We start from the raw sequence: 25470 nt of genomic DNA, 5'->3' as shown, positions 1-25470 counted from the left end.
GTAGTATCCATTTGTCCCTTGTAATTATGTGCCAATTTTCTGAAAATAAGGAAAGCTTTCCGCCCAAAGGTGCTTCCAATTGAGCCCTGGTTGGCGGTGTCAAAGTAAAGTCATTGAGTCTGTCCTTGTGCAGCAGTTGTAGGCCCTGCACTACCTCTCTGGTTGGGAGGCTGCCATTGACGTCCTCTGTAGGAGCCTCTAGCTTGCCCTCTACCTCTGGCACGCCTGTTCTTGCCTCTCTGAAATCTGTCTGTGTCTGAAAAGGACCAGTTCTTGGAAGGCCAATTTCTGCTGAATCTTGGTGGTTGGACTTGCATAAAATCTTTGACTGTTTGTACAGATTTTGCCTTTTCTTCAAATTTCTTTAAGACCTCCTGAGCAGTGGAGCCAAATAACTTTTGCTTTTCCAGTGGAGCATCCAGAAGCTTTGCTTTAACATGGTCTGGCAGAGATTGTTCCTTCAGCCAAGCATGCCTACGTATGACTGCACCTGTCATAGCTGACCTACATGAAGCTTCCAATGCATCATAACCACACTGCAAGAAATGGTTGCTAACCTGTTGAGAGTTATGTACCAGATCCTGAAGTGATTTGCGATCCAGGGGACAGAAGACAGTTTTTTATGCAATTCATCTAACAAATACTCTTGGTACTCTATCATATGAAATTGACAGTTTAAAGCCCTCATAGAAAGGGTAGCAGAAGTATACACTTTTTTACCCCATCGCTCTAAAGCCCTGGACTCCCTTTCAGAGGGGAGTGGATTTTTTTGTAGTGACAGCTGCAACCCCTTTAGGGCCCTGGGAAATAATTTCTGGATCAGCAGAGTGGGCCTTGTAAAGGAAAAGATGTGATTTCGGGACCCTGTAGTACCTATCGGGTTTGGCAGGAGCCGGAGGGAGAGAGTCAGGGGTTGTGCTGGACTGAGGGTACACATCATCAATGACGTTCAAAACAGGGGGAATAGCCAAAGGTCTATGCTGAGGCAAATGCAAGAAGGTCCTTAATCTCTTCCTGGAATCAGAGAATTCCTGGCCCTGCCATTGGAAATGCTCTCTCATTGTGTACAGAGTTTCCCCAAAGGACAGTTCTTCAGGAGGGGAGGCCGAAGGGTTAGATTCATCTGAATCAGAATCCTCATAGGCCGAAAAAGCCTCCTCCTGGTAGTCCGAGAAAGCAGAGCCATCAGAGGCCTCATCTGAGGAGAGGGGATCAGAGGGCTCAACCCTGGGCCTTTTTTCAGTAGGAGGTTGAGAGCTCCTGTCCGGATGAGGTTGAGAGCCCCTAATTAATGAAATAAGGTCCTCTGGTAGACTAAGGATCTGAGAACCTGTAGTGGGTCCCCGAGGGATAACCCTGGAAGGCATAGATTTTGAGTGTTTAGCAGCTTTAGCCCTAGAGAATGCCTTAATAGACATGGATGCAGGCGGCCTGGCTGTACCACGTGCTGGTGTAGTTTTGTCTAAGGGAGTGGTGTCGGAAGGTTCATGGACACCAGATTCCAATGGAGATTCAACAACCGATATAGTAGTGGCCTCCGGGGCCGAGGTTGTCGGTTGTACGGTTTAGGTGGACTGAAGTACCAAGGACTCTGTTTCAGCCGAGACCCTCGTGGTAGGCCTGGCCGTGGTTTCAGCCGAAACCGCGGACCGCGCGTGTCTGTCCTTGTCCTTTCGTTTCTTTATTAAATGTGAAGTCGGAGTCTCAGACAGCATTTTGTAAGCAAAACTAGCCCCAAAAAATTCCTCTGCAAACTCCGACCGACATCTTAGAGTGCGTCGGTTGAAGGAAGCACAGGCGGAACAGGCCGAGACGTCGTGGTCTGGGCCTAGGCAAGGTAGGCAGTAAGAGTGGAAATCCTTATGAGGTATTTGTTTCCCACAAGTTAAACAATTATTAATTTTATCTGACATCGGCTGAGGCAAGAAAGAGTCCCCAACAGGGTACTTAGCTTTTGAAGTCTTCGGTTTAGCTGAATTACAGGAGCTGGCCGACCGGCACTTGCGAACTGCTTCTGCTTCGGGCACCACGGGGCAAGAAAGACCGAGGAAGATGGCGTCGGCTGACGCTTTTATACCCCAGGCGCTCTGACGTCGGGGAAAGGGTGACTTCAGCCGACACTGGACCCAGACTTTGGAATCTGGCCGACCGAAGGGCTGCCTGAGGCAGGACAACCCATATGTGATGACTGCAGATGCATCCTTGAAGGACATCAGGGAAGAAGCAAAGGATTGCCAGTCAGTAGGCCTTCTGCAGTGGGAGAGGCATGCATGGCTTTGTTTCTTTTTTGCTGGGGTAGACGTTGGAGCAGGCCTGGAATCGGGTCTGATAGGGACCGAATTCAAAGGCAGGACCCCGGTCGAAGGCTCCACAGATTCTGGTTCCCCTTCGACCTCGATGGTAGTTGTGGTCCGGGTTGGCTCTGGGGACATCCCGACCGTTGGCTCAGCAACGGATTCCACAAAGGTAATCGAAGTAGACAGATCTGCCGGGGGTTCCTCAGCTCCTAAAAATCTGCAGCTGGTGGAGTCCGGTAATGGAGCAGCAGAAGAAGAGGGCCTAGGAAGCTTGGCCTTCTTACGCGGAAGTTCTGACATGGCTTTCGAGGCATGATCCATCCTTAGGGCTAACTGCTTAAGGCACTGGTTTTCTAAATAGAGGTTAAGCGTGGCCAGACGGCTGTGTACGGTCTTCGGCACAAACGATTGACAAACTGAGTAAGTGGTATGGTCATGCTCTTGGCCTAAGCAAAAAAACACACTGATCATGGGAGTCTTTATGGGGTATCTGGCACCTGCATTGGCATTTACCCTTTTTACCGGACATCGGCTATAAATGGCTACAACAAACCATGCCTAAGCAATAACAAACCCCCAACGAGTTACTTAGCTTTATTGCGACGTCTGATGTGAAGGAGCGAACACACTATGCGGTCGTCTGCGGATGAAAAGTTCTGAGGATTCTGCGTGCAGACATCACATTTAAGGCACCCGATTTATGGCCCTCTGCGTGATGTCCCACGCTGCTGCAACAGCCAAGCTGAAGCTTTCGTATAGGAGCTGACGTACGAGTCGCCTGAGGGCAGGAAATCCCACAAGAATACTGCAACACAGGAATACAAAGACATAAAGAGACAGCAGTATTATCCATGCCTCTTCCAGTGACAGATGCTAAATGGGATGTAGCTAGATTAATCTTACCCTCCCATGCAGTGTAGAGTATATCAAAGGTTGGGACATGTAACAGATGAATCATGAGAGGGTTCGTTCCACCTCAGACGTTTTCATCTATTTTTACATACCACCCAACTATGCAGCTAGCGGTCACTCAGTTAATTAACCCTGGCCACCAGCCAGACTTCTGTTTAGGTATTATCCCCTTGAAAGCTTTCACACCTTCCTCCTGATAGGGGAAAGGTACCTTTAAATCCCAGACCACTACTAAAACTCGCATCAGGATCATAGTTAGGTCTTGGTCAAGGGCATAGTCTGCCATGTGATGAAGGATGTGACAAAGTAAAAGACTAAACATAGAATAACAACTTTTATATTTAAAATACTACCCACAAGATCTTAAATTACATAATCCCTACTACCTCCCCTCCACTTAAACTCAGAAAAGTTACAAAAAAAGAAAATCTAAGCATGTCACCCACAGAATACACCATTTCAAAGAATGGCAATATTGACAAAAAGAATGAATGCTTACCTTGGCTTCCTGTGTAGCATCTCCTTTCTGTTAAAAAAATAAATAAATATCTTAATGTGTTTTAATTCAACAAAAAGTATCACAATGAAACCGACCAAACTGAAAATCCTCATACTTCTTAACATGGCAAGTTAACTGCGCCAATACTTCTAAAGTTAATGAGTTTAGACATCCTCTCCAGAAATACAAAGTACTTAAGATTTTTGTCTTTCATCTAGCTTTAAGCAGAATTTTGGCTTACCACCCAACCCATTTACAACATTCAAGCTGAAATGTAGGTCAGCTAAGACTAAGAAACCCATTCACCAATGTAAAGACATGCCTTCTTACCAGACGTCTGTATTTGTTAACACTCTGCTGAAGGGTATTTTGTAAAAATGCAAAAATTTTTTCCATGTTGTATGTCAAACTTTGTTGGATGTCTCGACGGCGCTGTGTGGGCAAAGTTTGAAATGTAACCACATCTTCTGCAAGTCGAAGAAGGATCAACAGCACAATTTCAGACTGAGTTTCCTGAAAGGAATTAAAGGCAACTGAAATCTGCATTGCTACATTATATGCCCAATTACAGCAAAATCATCACTTTCTATGAAGACTACTGCTGCAACTTCATCTTGGAAAAAAAATAAAATTAATTAATAAGTAAAACAAACACATACACAGACATCTTAGCTGATGTAGGAGAAAAACATATTTTGGGTTCTACAACTCCGTTAACACTCTATTCCTCCTAAATTCAGCAAGTGTCTTCTCAGAATACAAGGACAGAGGGAAGCATACAGCTGGGTCAATGAGGCTAGGAGGCAGACAAGACAGGAGAAAGCATCCCTCCCCATTCACCACCACTATTTCCACTGACAGTTGTTGAATGGGATGTAGCTTTATTAACCTTTCCCTCCCACACAGTGCAAAGTACATCTGAGATGCAATCAAGAGCATGTGGGCACAGAGTTTTCATAGACCTCTTAACATGCTACAGACACAGCCCCCAAGAAACCAAAGTTAATTACCAACCAATGAGCAAGCCTACATCCTAAAGCAGATGAAAGATGCATGCTTACTGTAAAACTAGATCATAAAAATACATCCCTCTCTGGCAAAAAGTAGAACTACAATACAATACTACAGGCACTAGAATGTTTTGCACCTGATAGTCAGGCTGTTACTCTCTCCACCAACTACCAATAAACTACACAGTTCCCATCCCATTTTTGTCCTTTGGCACACTTATTTGGGAAACTTGAAGATACAGCATGCAGACACTCGGAGAGGATGAGAAAAAGAGGAAGCAGTTGTTGTGTCTTTCGGCTTTTCCCAGTTAGAGGTAGCCACAGCGAAACTCCGGTCCACTAATGATTGGCAGTAGATTTTTACATGCCGAGTTGCCAGCCCTGACGCCCAGCAACCTTCAAAGAAGGTACGCCCATTCACACAGGTCTCCGCACAGAAGACGCTCAAGCTGAGAATCAAACAGGATGTCTTACTGTAAAGCAACAACGCTACCGCAGCACCACCACTGCAGTCCACTAACCACTCATATCCTAAAAATGGTAGTTGGAAGAGGTGCACAAGAAGCCTCAGTAACAGGAAGACTTGGTGGGTTAGGGTATCAAAAAACAGACTACAAAAGGATCCAGATTTAAATAACTACATTTGTGTTATCTGACAAGCATGGCTATCTTCAGTACCATGTAGGACAGTCTTTCCAGCTGCATACCTGGTTAGGCTCAGCTAAGCAAGACTGAGCCCTGGAAGTAATGTCCTAAGACAGACCCAATGCATTTCAAGAAAAACAATTACCAGTATTGAAGCAATTCGTAGGAATGAGGTTGATGTGGTTACTACTCTGGATGAGTGGGCCTTTGGGGATGCTGCTGGGTTGTGGGCTCCTATATGTAATCCTTTATTCACCTGGAGGGGGTGACCTTGAATACCTGAAGGCCTCTTATTTGTGACTCAAGTTAAAGAGTAAAACTGCGTCAGGAACCTACCATAACTGTAGGATGTTTGAGTAATTTCACTATTGCAGACTTTAATTTTGGGATACCCTGATGTGCAGGTAGTCCACGGCCTGACAGTCTTCCAAAGTTTCTTTCTCCTAGTGCTTCGGCCAACACTGTTTCAGGCACCAGAAAGTTAGCAGTATAAAAGGTTCTTTGGCAGATGCCATCTACAGATTTTTTTTTTTAGGATCCCGAAGTCTAAAGACACGGCAAGCCATGACAGTGACTCTACATTAGCAGGATCCATCCTACAGTACTCATTCTGGAAGCTCCAGAAAGAAAAGCTCAAAAAACAGGGATTCCACCCGTTTCCAAAAGAAAGAGTGAGGGTGAAACTAGAATGTCACCCAAACCCCAGTAGGAAGCAGAAAAACAAGGGGGGGGGGGACTAGAAGGGGAAAAGGACTGCTACAGTGAAACTACCTGAGCATCTACAATTATGCCAAGATCATAATACAACTGTATCACATTCATTATTAGATTCACTACTGCAGTCTTGACTTTTGGTAACATTCCCAAAAGCAGTGAAAGACAGAGGGGGCGAGGCAAAATTATCTGGAGAATAGTCCATGAAGGATAGCAAAAGTGAATCCTGCTCTGCCCAGAAGCTGCTGCTAGGTTGTAGTACTTTGAGGGTGTGGACAGAGGATCAAGTAGCTGCATCCAAAATTTCTTGCCTAGACACTCCCCAAAGAAATTTTCTGGTGAGAGCCACAGATCTAAGAGTGGAGTCTAATGTGACCCGACACCTACCTCCCATGCTGATGGTTAAAAAGTAAAAATTCCCCCAACCACCCAGAAAGGGTATATGCTTGTTAACAGGTTTTCATTCTTTCCTTTTTGCATCCACTTTGTTCTATTCCCCCCCCCCTTTTTCCATCCACTTTGTTCTATTTTTACCCCCCTTTTTCCTATGCAAATAAAACCTCAGATGTCTGTGCATATTCAGGGAATGTAACGTTTTCTCTACTTCATTACATGGTTTCAAAGCAGCGTTCATCTGCCAATAAAGAATTTCAACTTGAAAAATGAGTACGAGTTTTTCTTCAACTGAGCAGAGAGAGAAAACAGGTACAATACAGCAGCCAGGGATAGAAAAAGAATCATCATCACAACACCTAGCCACTTCAGGCATAAAAGCAGGATTAGTACACAGTGCATCTATACTCTGTAGGAAAAAAATAGAAGTTATGTTCTTACCATAACGTTCCATGTTAGTCGTCTTCTTCTCGCCGCCTTCTTGCTGGATGGGTTCGGAGCAGACCTCGGCTCCGACTCGGCCACTCTAAAGCTCGAGAGTTGGTTCCACCGGCTCGAGGCTCCCCTTATATCCCACAATGCTAGGCGAGCGTTACCTCAGATCTCGTTTGTAAGCTAACCCAGCTTATATCAAAAACAGTATAACTGTAAAAGGAATCCACCTCTAACAGCAGGAAAAAAAAAAAGGGTGACCTACATCCTGAAAAAGAAAATATGCACAATAGCATATGACTAAGAAAGAGGTGGTAGAAAGAGAGGTCACGATCACAACTCCTCTAGGTCTGTCCAGGCCAGGGGGAAGGAGGGTGGGACGCAAGAAGAAGGCGAGAAGAAGACAACTAACATGGAACGTTATGGTAAGAGCATAACTTCTCTATGTTAAGTTGTCTATCTCGCCTTCATTCTTGCTGGATGGGACCGCGTCCCTAGCACCTTGTCCCGGGTGGCCTAACGGAACAGACTCCTGAGAACAGTGGAACCAAAATTAGCTCTATGCCTAGAAGCTAAATCCAACTTATAATGGGAAATAAAAGTGTGAGGAGTAGCCCAAGTAGCCGCTGCACAAATGGTGTCAATAGGCAGTCTGTCTTGGAAGGCTAAAGAAGTAGCCAAAGCTCTGGTGGAATGGGCTTTAGGTTTATTAGGCAGTTTTTGGTGTCTAATCTCATAAACAAGGGTAATCAGAGATGTTAGCCATCTGGATAATGATACCTTTGAAACTGGAAGTCCTTTTCTGCTTTCGCGTGATAGGAGACAAACAGCTGATCAGATTTTCTGAATTGTTTCGTCCTGTCCAAGTAGTACCTTAATTGACGATGAACATCCAGGCAGTGTAATTTTGTTCAGACCTATTTGAATACTCTGGGAAAAAGACAGGGAGGTCAATGCTTTGGTTTAGATTTGATGCTGAAACCACCTTAGGCAAAAGGACGGGTTAGTTCAGAAGGAAACTCTGTCCTTATGGAACAAAAGATAAGGAGAACGACAACTGAGTGCTTGAAGTTCTGAAATTCTTCTAGCTGATGTGATAGCCACCAGAAAGAGAGTTTTCCATGATAATAATTTCAAGGAACATGAAGCTGCAGGTTCGAAGGGGAAAGAATCAAGGAAGCAAGAACTAAATTTAGGTCCCAAGGAGAAGGAGGATTTCTTATAGGAGGTCTGAGAAGAAAAACTCCTTTCAAAAAGGCTTTGCAAAGTTTGTGGGACATTAGGGCAGATTCAGAAATGCCCACATGAAAATTAGAAATAGCTGCCAATTGAACCTTAAGAGTAGATGGAGATGAACCTGCATGGAAAAGTTCAGCTAGAAAATCAAGGACTAGTTGGATGGAAGCGGTGAAAGGATCTATGTCCTTTCCTTGTGCCCAATATGAGAAGCGTTTCCACTTACTCAAATAAATCTTTCGAGTGGAAGATTTATGGGAAGCTATCAATATATCTCTAACCGAGTGAGATAATTGAGGAAGCCTGGCTACGGTCGGAACTGGAGGAACCAAGCAGTGAGGTTCAGAGAGGGGAGGGAGCGATGAAACTGACCCGACTGGTGGATCAAAAGATCTGGAACTAGGTCCAGATGCCACGGTCGCTCCAAGAGAAAACGATGTAGAAAGGGGAACCATACTTGTCGAGGCCAGTAAGGAGCAATGAGGATCAATGAGGCCTTCTGAGCGATAGCTTTCTGTATTACTTGAGAGATCAGGGGGAAAGGAGGAAATGCATACAGAAGTCCCCGGGCCAAACTTGGACTAGAGCGTCTCTGCTGGGTTGGCCTGGTAAAGGGAATAGAGTGAAGTATTCTCTGCACTTGCTGTTTTGGGGAGTAGCAAAAAGATCGCAGCAAGGCTGACCCCACTTGAGAAAAATCTCTCTCACTACAGAGTCTTTCAGAGACCACTCGTGAGGCATGAGTATAGCTCTGCTCAATTTGTCCGCAATGTAATTGGACTTCCCGGGGATGTGCGTTGCTATCAGAAAACGCTGAGAAGAAATCGCCCATTGCCACAGTCTGAGTGCTTCTCGACACAGGGGGTATGATCTGGTTCCGCCTTGTTTGTTTATGTACCACACTACAGACATATTGTCTGTCTGGATTGCAATCGTTCCCAAGGGAAGAGAGTCTTGAAGGGCTTGCAACGCTAAAAGCACTGCTCTCATCTCCAGAACATTTATGTGCAAGTGGCATTCGTTTGGTTGCCATGTGCCCTGGACTGTCCTGCCCTGATAATGCCCCCCCCACCCGATCAGGGAGGCATCCGTTGTCAGAGTAGCAACCGGAGGAGGTGGAACAAATGGTCTTCCGACAGGAGCTGGGGAAGACATCCACCACAGGAGATGCTTTTGCACGCTTGTGATCATAATGGTGTGAGACATTGGGAGTTCCTGGTATGACCATTGAGAAAAAAGCATCCACTGAAGGATCCGCATGTGGTATCTGGCCAATGGGAGGAGAGGTATGGCCGCTGCCATGATTCCCAACACCTTTAGAACTAACCTGGCTTTGGCTCTGTTGTTGTTGAGAAGAAGTGACACCAATTTGTGAATGTCTGATATCCTTTGGTTCGTTAGCGTTGCAGACATGTTTATAGTATCTAAATTTGCGCCTATGTAGGTAATAGTACGACAAGGCAACAAAACAGACTTTTCGCAATTTATTGAAATACCCAGTTTTTGACAAATGCGAAAAGTATAATCTCTGGCCATCAGAAGGAGATGCTTGGTGGGAGCTGTGAGAAGCCAGTCGTCCAAATATGGAAACACCTGGAATCCTTGTCGTCTCAGGTGAGAAGCTACCACTGCCATGCATTTGGTAAACACCCGGGGGGCAGTGGTGAGACCAAAGGGCAGGGCCCTGAATTGAAAATGACTGGTTCCCAGCCTGAAGCGGAGGAATCTTCTGGAGCGTCTGTTCATTTTTATGTGATAGTACACATCCTGAAGGTCTATAGAGCACATCCAGTTTCCTTTCCCCAAAAGGGGAAGAATGGATTGCAGCGTGACCATCCGAAATCTTGTTTTCTTGACTGATCTGTTCAAGATACTGAGATCCAAAATTGGTCTCCAGTCCCCTGTTTTCTTTGGAACCAAAAAGAACCTTGAGTAGATTCCGGATCCTTGTTGGTCTGCTGACACTGGCTGAATTGCTCTTTTTGCAAGCAGTTTTGAAATTTCCAAAGCTGCTATATCCCTTTGAGCGGGTGGAACATCTGGAAGGGATCTTTTTGACTGATTTGGAAAATGAAGAAAGGGGATAGAATAGCCTTCGGAAATGATGGACTGTACCCATTTGTCTTGAGTCAGGGATAGCCAGGCTTCTGGGTACAGTGACAATCTTCCCCCGACTGCCTCCGAAGATGGGCAGCCGGGCAACACCTCAGGGATGCTGAAAGGGCTCGTCAGGAAAGGCTTCCCGATTGCCCTGGTTCTGCGGACCCCCCCTGCCCCTAGGGCGACGTCTACCATTGTTATTCCCACCTCTGCCTCTGGTAGGAAAACGACTCTGTGTCAGGCGAAGTCCCTTGAGCTTGTTTACGGAACCACATCTTCCCACCCTTCTGGCCTTTGGGGTAAGGCCTAGAAGGAGTCGAAAAACGGACTCCGACGGCAGAAAGGGTCTTGCCATCAGTCTCGCACCTAGTCAGGGTTTCTTTCACTTGAGGACCAAAAAGAGATGATCCATCAAAAGGGGAGTTCGTGAAAGACGTCTTGAAAGGTTCCGCAAAGTTGCATAGCCGCATCCAGGCGTGCCTACGTAAGGCTACCCCTGTCCCTCTTGCTCTGCTCGCTCCATCGGCCGCATAAGAGAGGAGGCATGGAGGAGTTGGAAATGGAATTAAGGATAGCCAGCTGCGTGTTCATTTTCTCTTGAAACCCGCAGCTGTAGGGTCCTTCAACATTTCACTCGCTTCCTTGACCAAGTCCCTTTGAAGACGAGTGAAATGGCACAGGTAATTCAGCGAACGCATGGTAAATGTCACTGAGGAGAACATCCGCTTCCCGTACCTATCCATGGACCTAGATTCCTTGTTAGGTGGATGGACAGGCACTGAAGGATCAGCCAGTTCCTTCTTTGTGGCAGCAGCTACCACCATAGCATCCACAGAAACTCCTTTTGATAAAAATTGCTTGTCTGATGGAGCTGTGATGAATTTGGAGGGTCTCCTGGGAGTGGGGTCCACTGAATCAGGAGCCGTCCATGCCTTCTTAGCTACCACCTGCATGAGGGGGTCGAAGGGGGGTGACACCCAGGAGGTGGAAGGACGAGAGCCAAACGCCTCAAGATACACAGATTCGTCCTCCGAAGGGTTGAGGGCTGGCCAATTTCCCCTGTTTAAGGATCTCCAGAATGTCTGCAAATGAGACATCTTCAGAAGGAGAACGGGGGGAACCCTCGGAATCATCCAGATCTGTGTCCGACGTGATAGACTCAGGTGAGTCAATGTGCTTCCTCTTGCACTTCCTCTTCCGAGGGGGCTCTTCTGCCAAATCAGGAGAGGCCTCGGAAGAGGATGAAATCCCCAAAGGGGGCTCCTGAGGAGCTGGCTCTCTGCGGTCCGGGATGAGGGAGTGAGTCGACTTACCCTGAGGCAGCATAGAGGGAGGGGCTGACGGAGCCGACTGTGGAGTAGAGCCAGGCTCTAACACACTCCGCATGACCTCGAATGCCCCCCTGTCAGGCAGAGCCAGAGGTCCCCGAGGAGCTAAGGACCCCCCTCGGCACCGACAGAGATGGCTCCGAGGCCGATGTCGGAGCCGAACTCACCAGCGCCAAGCACCGAGAGGAGAGGGGGTCGGACAAGGGTCCGATGCCACTCACCCCCTCGGAGCCGACGAGGGAAGCCCGGCGCCGAGATTCTTCAAAAGAAGAAATCGGAGCCGACGACGGCGCCGAAGACAATTGTCTCGGCCCGGTAACCACAGTCTCGGTTCCGACACGACCCGGCTCCGAACTCAAAAGAGTCGAAGGAGGAAAGAGTTGATGGACCGGGCAGGCACCGACTGATGAGTCGGGCTCTGAAGCATCTGGGCTAGTGCCTCGGACTTAAGTAGTCGACTCACCACCCTCTGAAGGTCATGATCGGAAAGCCTCGATGACCTAGAGGAATGAGACCTTTGGCTCCGTTCAGACAGCAGGGGAGATCCTGGAGCCGAATGAACGGAGCCAAGAGAAGGTGACCTAGACCTCTTTCTGGTTGTCGGTTCCGACGACCTTGTCGGAGCCGACACGGGTACCTCGATAACCTCGGCTCCGGCCGGAGCCGAGGAAGCCACAGAAACTGTGGACTGAGTCTTATCGGCTCCAGCCGGAGCCGATAAAGGCAAAGGTTGAGCAACCTGAGGTCTCGGCTCAGAAGCCGGAGCCGAAGACCTCGATGCCTTAGAGGGCTTCCCTGTTGAAACTGACAGGGAATCCTCTGGCTTTAACAAGCCTCTGAGAATCAGCTTGTTTTTTCTCTCCTGCAGGACCCTGGGGCTGAAGCCATGGCACACAGCACAGGAATCCTGCAGGTGCAAAGGCCCTAGACAATAGACACAAGAAGTGTGAGCGTCTGTCTGAGACATTTTCTGACAGCACGCATCACACTTCTTGAATCCAGAGACCTTTGCTTCCTTTGACATTTCAGTAACTGACAGGTGTACACTAACACACACCCAAACACACAGTTATACCCTGTCAGAAAAAATTATTTATACTAAAATAATTACAAATTTAGTAAAATACTAATAATAAAGCACAAAAAAGTTAAAGTAAAACTACACAAACACACCCTAGGGAAGGGAAGGCCAAAGGCCCAAGGGAAGAACCAACGGTTCTTTTAACAAGAAAACGGGGAAAAATTAGGGTCGGGGATAAAGATATATATATCCTACACTAATTTAGGAAGAATTAAAGTTAAAAGGGGAAAAAAAGAGTAACTTTTTGAATAAAAAGCTAACACTCACCAGGAACCGGTAGAAGCAACCAACCTCGAAGCTGTAGCGGCAAACGAGATCTGAGGTAACGCTCGCCTAGCATTGTGGGATATAAGGGGAGCCTCGAGCCGGTGGAACCAACTCTCGAGCTTTAGAGTGGCCGAGTCGGAGCCGAGGTCGGCTCCGAACCCATCCAGCAAGAATGAAGGCGAGATAGACAACTTAACATCAAATGTTTTCTGCTCATTAATGACTGTATCTACATCATGCTTGACAGCCTTGGCTACCACCAAAAAAAAAAATCATCTTCCTTGACAGGAACGGAGCAGGGCATGAAGCTGTGTGACCAAAAGTTGAGTAAGTTATCTACTTTACTGCACACAAAGTAAATCCCACCGTGAAGCAACTCGTTTCCTATAGATTCCCATGTGAAGAACACCTTCAAAACATGCTTACCAGAAGTTCTCCTTTGAGGTTAAAAGGGAACATATGATTTTTTTTTTTTTTTTTTTGTGGCCAGGCCTGTAACAGTCTGCAGACTGAAAGGCTAGTAATCTCTGAAACAAAGTGAAATCCATAGATAAACAGGGTGAAACTACTGACATGAAATTTTATGGAAGTGCAAGCTACACTAGATTTGTAGACATCCAGCAGGTATTCCAAGACCAGTAGTACCTCAGCTTTTTCTGGATCCAAGTCCCTGGGAGGGCACAAGGACGAGAATCCCTTCCATTCTACCAAGAACTATCTTGTACTAGGTTTCCCATCTTCTTCATACTATTCAGCATACCCTCAGAGTTTAAGCCTGCCTAGGAATAAACAGACATTATCCCGGCTATCACTCTCAGTGTATCTAGACTGAAATGTAGGCAGGACTCCTTTTTTCCTAATAAGGAGGTCCAGTCACTGGGACAGTACCTTGTGTTTTCCTCTTGCCATTTTGAAAAGAAAGAACCAGTACTGCACTGGCTAAAAGGGGGCTATGACTACGATTTCTGGGCTATGACTACCATTTCTGGCCTCTTCTCCTGCACTTTCGTCACTACCCAAGAGTGAAGGGGTAACAAAGCAGAGATACAAACCTGGCCAATGCAGACAGAAGACACCTGTTATCCAAGCTCTTGCAGTGGCTATCCTTGCACAAAACTGTCTCAGTTGTCTATTCAGATAACACCACATGTCTATCTCTGGTATACTCCCACTTTGTGAGATCTAAAAATGCGCCTCTGGAAGCCACCATATGCATGGGTCAGCACATCTAATAATGTCAGCCTGTCTGCTACCTCACTGTGATCTGAAAGGATGCATATGGTCTTTGGAGGGGTCCCCTTCTGCAAAAACATTTCTAATGCTTGCATACAGACATGCATTACCGGTACTAGTCTCCCCCCCCCCCACTGGTTCAGGTACCAGATCACTATGGTGCTGTGTCTAAATTCTGAGAACTCCTGCTGAAATAGTTGAGAGAAATGATTGAGAGCTAGAATGAGAAGTCATTATCTCCTTGATGTTGTGTCAAAACTTTGTTGCCAAGCTCTAAACCTAGGGAACCTTCACAGGTTCATAGCCGTTTACCGGGCTAACTACCACAAGGGCCTTTTTAAGCCTAGCCATGCATCCCAAATCTCTGACAAGTTCTGATACCCTTGATAACTTTAAGCAAGGGCTTGAGAAATTAAGCATTTACAAGCTAGGGCCTGGGAGATTAATCATTTTACAGGGTGTCTGTGTCCATTACGAGACAAAGGTGCCAAACCAAGGATAAACTTCCTGTTCCACACCCAACTGTCCAGGTTGCACTTGAATAGGATTAGGGAGGAACTCTGCTTCACATGGATGCAAAGCCTGTTCCAGAGACGGGGTTCTCTTGGATGCATACCTCTCTCTCTCAAACAGGTCCTGTTTATATTACAGGCAAGGTTCAAGTCTTTAGAATGGGTAATTCTGGTGCTGTTTATTTTGCAGATATGCAGCAGAACCAAAGAGGGGTTAGACAATGCCCTGTATGTCAGGCACAAACCTCCCCTCAAAAGCCTACAGGAGACAGAATCCAGGGCAAGAGCCTTGAGGCAGTCTTCACAGTACATTTACTTAAGTTGTGTAATCTTTTAGTGAGGAAAATCTGTAGACATTCCAAATGTTGGATAGGCTGGTTAGGTATATACCAAAAGTACAGTTTTGCACCTACCATAAATGTAGATGTCCGATAGGTATGCATCTGCAGTCATCACATATGGGTTGTCCTGCCTCAGGCAGCCCTTCGGTCGGCCGGATTCCAAAGTCTGGGTCCGGCGTCTGCTGATGTCGCTCCTTCCCCGATGTCACAACGCCTGGGGTATAATAGCGTCAGCCGACACCATGTTCCTCAGTTTTTCTTGCCCCAGATGCCAGGTGCCCTCTAGGAAGGCTACATTTGGAAAAATTTTGTAAAAAATCCAAACATTTGCAAAAAATAAACAAATACACCATAATAGATCCCCCAGCTAGCTGGTAAACCTGACTGCAGATGCATACCTATCGGACATCTACATTTATGGTAGGTACAAAACTGTACTATGTCCTTCAAGGATGCATTTGCAGTCATCACATATGGGTAGAATACCATAGCCAATCTGGGGATGGAGGTACTAGGAAAGGGATGGTGTAGCTAAGATACCCTGCAGGTCAGCCGAAGCAAAGCCTGCTCTGGATCTGGAATATAAAGGTAAATTGTAATGCTTGGCAAATGTATGCACGGAGCTCCATGTGGCAGCTTCTAAAATGTCTTTTGTAGCCACCCCTCTTAAAAAGGCTGCGGCTCTCGTAGAATGAGGTCTAATGTTAGCTGGTACAGTCTTTCCATGAAATGAGTAACAAAAGCGGATGCAATTCCCTATCCATTTTGAAACTGTCTGTTTGGAAATTGCTTTTCCTTGAGTACCAGCAGCATATGCTACCAGCAGCTGGTCAGTTTTTCTGAAACCTTTAGATAGCGCAGCTGTCTGTGAATGTCCAGGGTGTGCAGCAGTTTCTCCCCTTTGTTTTGTGGATTTGGAAAGAAGGTAGGCAAGTGAATAGCTTGATTCAATGAAACCCTGGATACCACCTTTGGCATAAAAGTAGGATTAGTTCTTAATGAAACTCTATCCTGATGGAAAATAATAAAGGGCTGAACTGCCATCAGGGCCTGCAATTCCGAAACTCTTCTTGCTGAGGATATTGCCAGAAGGAAAGCAGTCTTCCATGAGAGGTACTGTAGATCTGCAGATGCTGCTGGCTCAAATGGAGGCAGTGTTAGTTTTTCCAACACGTAGTTAAGGTCCCAAGCAGGTAGAGGTTTCCTAGGAGGTTTGATGTTTTTGATTCCCCTTAGAAACGGTCTTAGGACAGGATGAGAAAAGACAGGAGGATCAGTATAGTACTCTGCTGAAATTGCTGAAGCATGAATCTTAATAGAAGAGTAAGAGAGTCCATTGTGGAACATTTCTGCCAAATATTCCAGGATATGTGCCATGCTCATCTTTGTCACATCTAGGCCCTTTGTGGTGTTCCAGATGAGAAATCTTTTCCATTTTGCTGAATATGCCTTCCTTGTGGAAGGGCGGCGAGCTTCCAGAATGATATTCTTTACTCTCTGGGATAGCTTATCCTGAAGAGGAGTTAAGGAAGCTGTTAGTTGCAATTTTTTCAGGTTGGAATGTAGAGTTTTGTAGCTGTGCTGCGTCAATAGAAGTGGCCATAGAGGTAGGGGCCATGGCTTCGTACGTGACAAACTCCTTAGCAGTGGGTACCAGTGCTGTCTTGGCCAGTCCGGAGCTATCAGGATCACTTTTGTCTGCTCTGCCCTGATCTTCAGTAACACCTTGGTCATTAATGGAATAGGAGGAAATGCATACACTGTCAGATTTCTCCAGCTGAAAGAGAGGGCGTCCACTTTCCACGCTTGTGGGTGGTATGTCCTTGAGCAGAATTTCTTTAGTTGATGATTGTGGGGGGATGCAAATAAATCTATGTCCGGGCTCCCCCAAGATTGTGTTATCTTTTGGAAAATGTCTGGGTGCAGCATCCATTCGTGTGCATCCATGATATTTCTGCTTAAGCTGTCCGCCAGTGTATTGTCCTTCCCTGGCACAAACTGAGCCTGTAGCTGTATATTGAGTTTCAAGGAAAGATCCCATAGATTCATTGCCAGTCTGCACAGAGGGTAAGAATGGGTACCTCCTTGCTTGTTTATGTACCACATAACTGTGGTGTTGTCTGTCCTTATTAGTAGATGGCCTTGATGCAGAAAGAGTTTGAAGGCCTCGATTGCATGCATCACTGCTAGCATTTCTTTTTGATTTATGTGCATGCGTAGCTCCTCTCGTGACCACTGTCCTTGTATACCTCTGCCCTCCATGTGTGCTCCCCAACCTAGGTCTGACACGTCTGTTGTAATAGTTTGGGAGGTTTTTGGCTTTGTGAAGGGCAGCCCTCTGTTGGACTGGCTGGCCTGAGCCCACCACAGAAATTCCTTGTGAAGGCATGGGATGAGTGGGATTAAAGTTTCCATACTGTGACTGTGCTGAGTCCATAAACTCCTTGGGTACCACTGTAGCTTTCTCATATGTAGCCTTGCTTGTGGAATCAGAAGAATACAGGATGCCATGTAACCCAGGGCCTGCAGGATTTTCCTTGCAGTCAGCTGAGTTTGTCTTGTCAGATTCTTGAAGTAATCAGGTAGTTGACTTTGTTTTTTCTTCTGAGAGATAAGCCATTTGGGTGGTTGTATCTAGATCCGCACCCAGAAAGGTTATTCTTTGGGATGGAACAAGTCTTGATTTGTGCATGTTGACTGTGTATCCCAAGGCCTGTAGAAGATTGATGGCATAATTTAAGTCCTTTATCAGAGTTTGTTGGTTGTCCGCTTGTATAACGCAGTCGTCCAGATATGGGTACATTTGAATCCCCTGGAGTCTGCAGTGTGCTATTACTGATGCCAGGCATTTCGTGAATACTCTAGGCGCAGTAGATAAGCCAAAGGGCAATGCTGAGAATTGATAATGCTCTGACCCTGCAAGAAATCTGAGGTATCTTCTGCAACTTTGTCTGATAGGGACATGCAGGTATGCCTCCTTGAGGTCTAGAGTAACCAGCCAAGACCCCTTGCCCAGCATGGGAAGGAGTTGCTGTAGAGTCAGCATTTTGAATTTTGGCACAATGAGATAAGTATTCAGTATGGACAAGTCTAGAATAGGCCTCCATTGATGCTCTTTTCTTGAAACAAGGAATAGTCTGGAGTAAAATCCTTGGCCTTGTTCTGAAATAGGAACTTTTTCTATGGCTTTCATTTGTAGTAAGTTTGAGATTTGTTTCAAAGCCTCTGTCCTTTGATTTGGTGGCAGACCTGGTATGCCTTTTCTTTTTGGCAATGTGTGGAAATGGAACCTGTATCCGTTGTTTATTTGGAGTGTCCATTTGTCTCTTGTAATGTTGTGCCAATTTCTTGAGAATAAAGAAAGCTTTCCGCCCAAAGGTGCTTCTAATTGAGCCCTGGTTGGCGGAGTCAAAGCAGAGTCATTGAGTTTGTCCTTGTGCAGCAGTTGCAGATCCTGAACTGCCTGTCTGTAGTGGAGGTTGCCATTGACGGCCTCTGTAGGAGCCCCTAGCTTGGCCTCTACCTCTGGCACGCCTGTTTCTGCCCCTTTGAAATCTCTCTGTGTCCGGAAAGGACCAATTATTGGAAGGCCAGTTTCTGCTGAATCTAGGCGGTTGGACTTGAAGAAAATCCTTAACTGTTTGTACAGATTTTGCCTTTTCCTCAAATTTCTTTAGGACGTCTTGAGCAGTGGAACCAAATAACTTTTGCTTTTCCAGTGGAGCATCCAAAAGCTTAGCTTTAACATGTTCTGGCAGGGATTGTTCCTTCAGCCAAGTATGCCTGCGTATGACAACACCTGTCACTGCTGACCTACATGAAGCTTCCAAAATGCATCATAACCACACTGCAAGAAATGGTTGCTAACCTGCTGGGAAATATGTACTAGATCCTGAAGGGATTTACGGTCCAGTGGTTCAGAAGACAATTTCTTATGCATTTCTTCTAACAAATACTCTTGATACTGTATCGTGTGAAATTGACAATTTAATGCCCTCATAGCAAGAGTGGCAGAAGTATACACTTTTTTACCCCATCTCTCTAATGAACTGGACTCCTTTGCAGAGGAGAGTGGGTTCTTAGTAGCAACAGCTGCAACCCCTTTAGGGCCCTGTGAAATAGTTTCAGGGTCAGCAGAGTGGGCCTTAAAGAAAATTATGCATGTCCGGGACCCTGTAATATCTATCGGGCTTAACAGGGGCCAGAGGCAGTGTGTCAGGGGTCATACTAGAGTCAGAATATACATCATCAATCACATTTAAAACAGGAGGAATAGCCAAAGGTCTATGCTGAGGTAAATGAAGAAAAGTTCTTAGTCTTTTCCTGGAATCAGAATATTCCTGGCCCTGCCATTTGAAATGCTCTCTCATAGTGTTAAGGGTCTCCCCAAAGGAAAGCTCTTCAGGAGGGGAGGCTGAGGGAATAGATTCCTCTGCATCCGAATCCTCGTAGGCCGAATAAGCCTCCTCCTGGTAGTCTGAGTGATCCGAGCCAATAGAGGCCTCCTCTGAAGAAAGGGGATCAGGGGGATCCATCCTGGGCCTTTTGTCTAGAGGGGGTTGGGAGCCCCTGCCCGGATGAGGCTGAGAGCCCCTAATTAAGGAGATCAGGTCCTCTGCTAAAGTTAAAATCTGAGAACTAGAAGAAGGTCCCTGAGGAATAACTCTGGGAGGCATGGCTTTAGTGTGTTTTGCAGCTTTAGCCCTGGTGAAGGCCTTAATAGACATGGATGCAGGAGGCCTGGCTGCACCACATGCTGGCGTAGCTATCTAAAGGTATGATGTCGGAAGATTCCAATACGCCAGTTTCGGAAGGCAATTCTGTAACCGACTCGGTAGGAGCCTCCGGTACCGAGGCTGTCGGTTGTATTATTTCAGGGTTCGGAAGTTCCAAGGACTCTGTATCAGCACAGACACTCGCGGTAGGCCTAGCCGTGGTTTCAGCCGAAACCGCAGTCCGCGTGTGTCCGTCCTTGTCTTTCCGTTTCTTAATTAAATGTGATGTCGGGGTTTCAGACGGCATTTTGTAAGCAAAACTATCCCCCAAAAAACTCTTCTGCAAACTCCGACCAACGTCTAAGAGTGCGTCGGTTGAAGGAAGCGCAGGCAGAGCAGGCCGAGACGTCGTGGTCTGGGCCTAAGCAAGGAAGACAATAAGAGTGGAAATCCTTATGAGGTATTTGTTTCCCACAAGTTAAACAATTATTAACTTTTTCTGACATCGGCTGAGGCAAGAAAGAGTCCCCAACGGGGTACTTGGCTTTTGAAGTCTTCGGATAGCGAAATTACAGGAGCTGGCCGACCGGCACTTGCAAACTGCTTCTGCTTCGGGCACCACGTGGCAAGAAAGACTGAGGAAGATGGCGTCGGTTGACGCTTTTATACCCCAGGCGTTGTGACGTCAGGGAAAAGGCGACATCAGCCGACGCCGGACCCAGACTTTGGAATCCGGCCGACCAAAGGGCTGCCTGAGGCAGGACAACCCATATGTGATGACTGCAGATGCATCCTTGAAGCACATCCAAAGGATGCCCTGTTCTAGGAAGCCACATCTACTTTGTAATGAGTGACAAAGGTATATGTAGCTGCTGCACAGATCGAATCCAAAGGCAATCTGGCTTGAAAGGCAGTAGAGGTAGACAAGGCCCGTGTTGAGTGCCCTTTAAATTTTCCCTGGAAGTTTTTGTTTACACAACTCAAAGACAGGTTTTACAGTGTCTGAAATCCACTTTGACAAAGTCACCTTTGAGACTGCACAACCTCTTATTGTACGTAAAGGATATGAACAATTGGTCAGATTTTCTAAAGTCCTAGGTCCTGTGTAAACAGAAATGTAACTGTCTATGAACGCCCAATTGATGAAGCTTATACTCTGCCTTGTTGCAATGATTGGGGAAGAATACAAGAAGCTCTATGGATTGATTCAAATTGTAGTCAGAACATACCTTGGGTAAGGAAGGAGGGATTGGTTCCGACAGAAACGTGATCTTTATGGAAAATCAAGTACGGGGGACGGATACACAAGGCCAGTAATTCTGAAACCCTTCTAGTGGAAGTAATTGCAACCAAAAAAAGGGTCTTCCAAGACAGAAATTTGAGCAGAAAAGAAGCAGATGGTTTGAAGGGAGGAAGAATCAGAGCATCTAAAACTAAATTTAGATTCCGGGGGGGGGGGGTTCTTTTATCGGAGGTCTTAATAGGTTAGTACCTATTAGGAATGCCTGGATAACCTATGGGACATGATACTGGAACCCATTTCTCCCATGTTGAAATTAGAAATAGCAGCTAAATGAACTCTGATATTAGCTGCAGCTGCTCCTTGTTCAAAGGTTTCAGTAAGAAGTTAAAGAATCTTTGAAATGGGAGCAGTAAAAGGGATCAACCTGATTTTTTGCCTGCCCAACAAGAGAACCTCTTCCACTTATTAGCATAAAGTCTCCTAGTAGTGGGCTTATGGGAGGAAATCAAAATGTGTTGAACTGCTGGAGAAATATCAGGAAGCCTGGCTAAGACTGGAAGTGGAGAAACCAAGCTGTGAGCTTGAGAGTTTGAATGGAAAGATGGAGAGCCCCCGACTGATGCCTCAAAAGATCTGGCCATGGGTCCAGGATCCAAGGCTCCCCTTACAGGTGAGGCCAAAGAAATGGGAACCATATATGATGTGGCCAGTAAGGGGCAATGAGGATCAACTTGCAACCCAACTGTGCTTTCTGAAGAACCTTGGAGATCAGGGGAAAAGGTGGAAAGGTGTAAAGCATTCCTGGGGCCAACTGTGAACAAGTGGGTCCCTGGGTGACTGCCCCGGTGGAGGGACTAGGGAAAAGTAGCTGCTGCATTTGTTGTTGAGGGGGGTGGCAAACAGATCGCAGCATGGCTGGCCTCATTTGCAAAAAATCAAGTCCGCAACTTCCTGTTCAGGGACCACTCAAATGGCATCAGGATAGCCCATCTGAGCTTGTCCGCTATCACGCTAAATTTCCCCAGGATGTGCATTGCAACCAGAAACTGTTGGGAAGAAAAATCGCCCATTGCCAAACTCAGAGCCTCTCGACACAAGGGGTAAGACCAGGTTGTTCCACCCAGTTTGCTGATGTACCACACTACCGACATACTGTCGGTCTGAATCGCTATACTCCCTGTAGGTAGAGAGTCCTGAAGTGCTTGCAACGCCAGGAGCACCCTCTCATCTCCAGGGCACTGATGTGCAAGTGGTACTTGTGTTCCTGCCAAGTCCCTTGAACAGTCTGTCCCAGATAATGCCCCCCCACACCCTATCTAGGAAGCATCCATGGTCACTGTTGCTACAGGTTGGGGAGGTAGAAACAGTCACCATTCCAAATGCCTTTTGCAGGACTCGGTGTTCAGAATCTGATGCGACATGCATAAATCCTTGAATGACCATTGTGCAAATGGAAGCCACTGTAGAATTCTCATGTGGAAGGAAGCCATAGGGACCAGAGTGATGGCCGCCGCCACAGAACTCAGGACCTTGAGGACAAATCCTGCTTCAATTCTCTTGTGTGAACAGCATGACAACATGGCGATGGATCTTCAATACTCTTTCTTGCTGCAGCTTTGCTATCATAGCCCTTGTGTCTAAATCTGACTCTATAAAAGGTAATATACTGACAAGACAACAAGGCAGACTTTTCGTAGTTTATACTGATCAAGTCGAGAACAAGAACGGATTGCGTTTTCCCTTGGCTTGATTAGTTAATGCTCGGAGGCGGCAGTAAGGAGCCAGTCGTCTAGATATGGAAAAGTACAGTTTTGTACCTACCATAAATGTAGATGTTAGAGTGCCAATACAGCTGCAGTCATAACAGATGGGTTAACCTGCCGTCAGGCGGGACCTCGGTCGGCCAAATTCCAAAGTCTAGGTCCGGCGTCGGATGTGGTCACTTCTTCCCTGACGTCAGTGCGACAGGGGTATAAAAGAACCAGCAGACGCCATTTTCTTCAGTTTTTCTTGTCCCAGATGTCAGGTGCCCCCAGAAGGAAGGCAAAACATAAATTTATGTAATAATGCAATGTAATATAATCAAAAAACAGTAGTTGCAAATACACCATCAAAGAATACCCCAATCAGGTTGTATGCGGAGGAGTTTGTCATTAGGCGTGTCCCAAGAGGGGAAGGAGGGAGGGAAACCTGGACTGCAGCTGTATTAGCACTAACATCTACATTTATGGTAGGTACAAAACTGTACTATGTTCATCGTGCATACAGCTGCAGTCATAACAGATGGGTAGAATCCCAAAGCTAAAAAGGGGTGGCAGGCACTAAGTGGAACTAGGAGGAGCAAGGATGCCCTGCAAGACTGCTGTGGCAAAGCCCGCTCTAGATTTAGAGTATAGTGGTAGATGACAGTGCTTTGAGAAAGTATGCACAGAACTCCAAGTGGCAGCTTCCAACATATCCTTGGTAGGAACCCTCCTGAGGAAAGCTGCAGAGGTAGCTGTGGCCCTTGTGGAGTGAGATCTGATGCTTGTAGGAACAGTTTTACCATGAAATGAATAACAAAAGCGTATGCAGTGGGCTATCCATTTTGAGATTGTCTGTTTGGAAATGGCCTTTCCTTGAGCACCTGTAGCATAAGACACAGAGTTGCTCTGATTTTCTGAATGGCTTTGTCCTGTCCAAATAACAAAGCTGTCTGTGAATGTCCAAGGAATGTAGTAGTCAATCCCCTTTGTTTTGTGGAATAGGATAAAAAGTAGTTAAGTGGATAGCCTGATTCAAGACTACACTGGATACTACCTTTGGCATAAAGTAAGGGTTGGTTCGTAAGGAAACTCTGTCCTGATGGAAAATTATGAAAGGTTGCACAGCCATGAGGGCTTGTAGTTCCGAAACCCTGCGTGCTGAGGTGATAGCCAGAAGGAAGGCTGTTTTCAATGACAAATATTGCAGCTCTGTTGAAGCAGCTGGCTCAAATGGAGGCAGGATCAGTTTTTCTAAAATGAAATTGAGATCCCAAGCAGGTACTGGTTGCTTCCTTGGGGGTTTTATATTCTTAGCCCCTCTGAGGAACTGTCTTAAGAGAGGATGAGAGAATAAGGGACGATCAGTGTTGTATTGTGCAGAAATGGCTGAAGCATGGATTTTGATGGAGGAGAATGAAAGTCCACTGTTTAGCATCTCAGCTAGGTACTGTAATATTTGAGGTAAATTCAGTATCCCAGGATTCGGTCCCTTTTTCTGATTCCAGGCACAAAACCGTTTCCATTTGACGGAGTAGGTTTTTTTAGTAGAAGGCCTTCTGGCCTCCAAAATGACATCCTGCACCTCCTTGGAGAGGAGGGTCTGTAGGGAAATCAAGGAATCCTCCATGCAGCTAGATTGAGTGTTTTCAGCTGACTGTGAAGAGTTTTGAAGTTGTGCTGGGTCAACAGAAGAGGCACTAGAGGCAGGATCCATGGTGGGGAATGCGTCAGGCTCCTCAGGAGTGGATACCAGTGTTGTCTTGGCCAGTCTGGAGCAATGAGAATCATCTTTGGCCTGTCTGCTCTGGCTTTTAATAGAACTTTGGGCAGCAGAGGAAGAGGTGGAAAGGCATAAACTTGTCAATGTTGTCCAACTGAAAGAAAGTGCGTCCACTTTCCAGAACTGTGGATGATAGGTCCTTGAGCAGAATTTTTTCAATTGGTAATTTCTGTGGGTAGCAAAGAGATCTATGTCTGGCCTTCCCCATGCTTGAATTATCTTTGCAAAAACTTGAGGATGCAACTTCCATTCGTGTGGATCTGTCATATTTCTGCTTAGGTTGTCTGCCAGCATGTTTTCCTTGCCTGGCAGGAATTGTGTTTGAAGTTTGATTTGTAATTCCAGAGCAGTGTTCCAAAGAGACATGGCTAGTCTGCACAGGGGATATGAATGAGTTCCTCCCAGTTTATGTACCACATCACTGTGGTGTTCTGTCCTTATCAATAGCTGGCCTGGATGCAGTAGGTCTTTGAAGGCCATAACAGCATTTTTCACTGCTAGCATTTCCTTTTGATTGATGTGTAGGTGCTTTTCTTTTTGGGAACATTTGCCCTGAATGCACTGATCTGTCATGTGCGCCCCCCCAAGCGTAGTCCGAGGCGTCTGTTGTGATGATTTGATTGAGGCATGCAGAATGGGAGACCTATGTTTCTTTGGCATGCTTGAGCCCACCACAGAAATTCCTTTTGGAGACATGGAATGAGTGGTATAATTGTTTCCAAACTGTGGCTGTGTTGAGACCATAAGTTTTTTAGGTACCATTGAAGTTTCCTCATATGCAGCTTTGCACATGGGATTAGCAGGATGCAAGATGCCAGAATCCCAGAGCCTGCAGGATTTTCCTTGCAGTCAGCCTGTTGAAGGTTGCCATTTTTCTGAAGTATTGAGATAGTTGCCCTTGTTTCTCTGACGTGAGGTAGGCCATCTGGGTGTTTGTAATCAAGCTGGCACCCAGGAAAACTATTGCTTGAGAGGGTATTAGTTTTG

General features: G+C 46.1%; 1 protein-coding gene across 2 annotated transcripts in view; it reads right to left on the bottom strand.

Annotated features, from left to right (window-relative positions):
• Positions 1-25470, bottom strand: part of XPO5 (exportin 5) — a 2857558-nt gene that overhangs the window by 2426415 nt on the left and 405673 nt on the right. For both annotated transcript variants that reach the window (XM_044060355.1, XM_044060360.1), the window contains exons 5-6: positions 4039-4221; positions 3709-3735 (exon numbers count right to left, since the gene is read on the bottom strand). In XM_044060355.1, coding sequence (XP_043916290.1) covers positions 3709-3735; positions 4039-4221 — 210 coding nt within the window. The remainder of the gene's footprint in view (positions 1-3708; positions 3736-4038; positions 4222-25470) is intronic.

Source organism: Protopterus annectens, chromosome 1.part0 (assembly GCF_019279795.1).
Source record: "Protopterus annectens isolate FY-2018-M chromosome 1.part0, PAN1.0, whole genome shotgun sequence".
NCBI lineage: Eukaryota > Metazoa > Chordata > Ceratodontiformes > Protopteridae > Protopterus > Protopterus annectens.
Note: the sequence above shows the minus strand (reverse complement) of the source record. Positions and strands in the feature narration are given on the sequence as shown.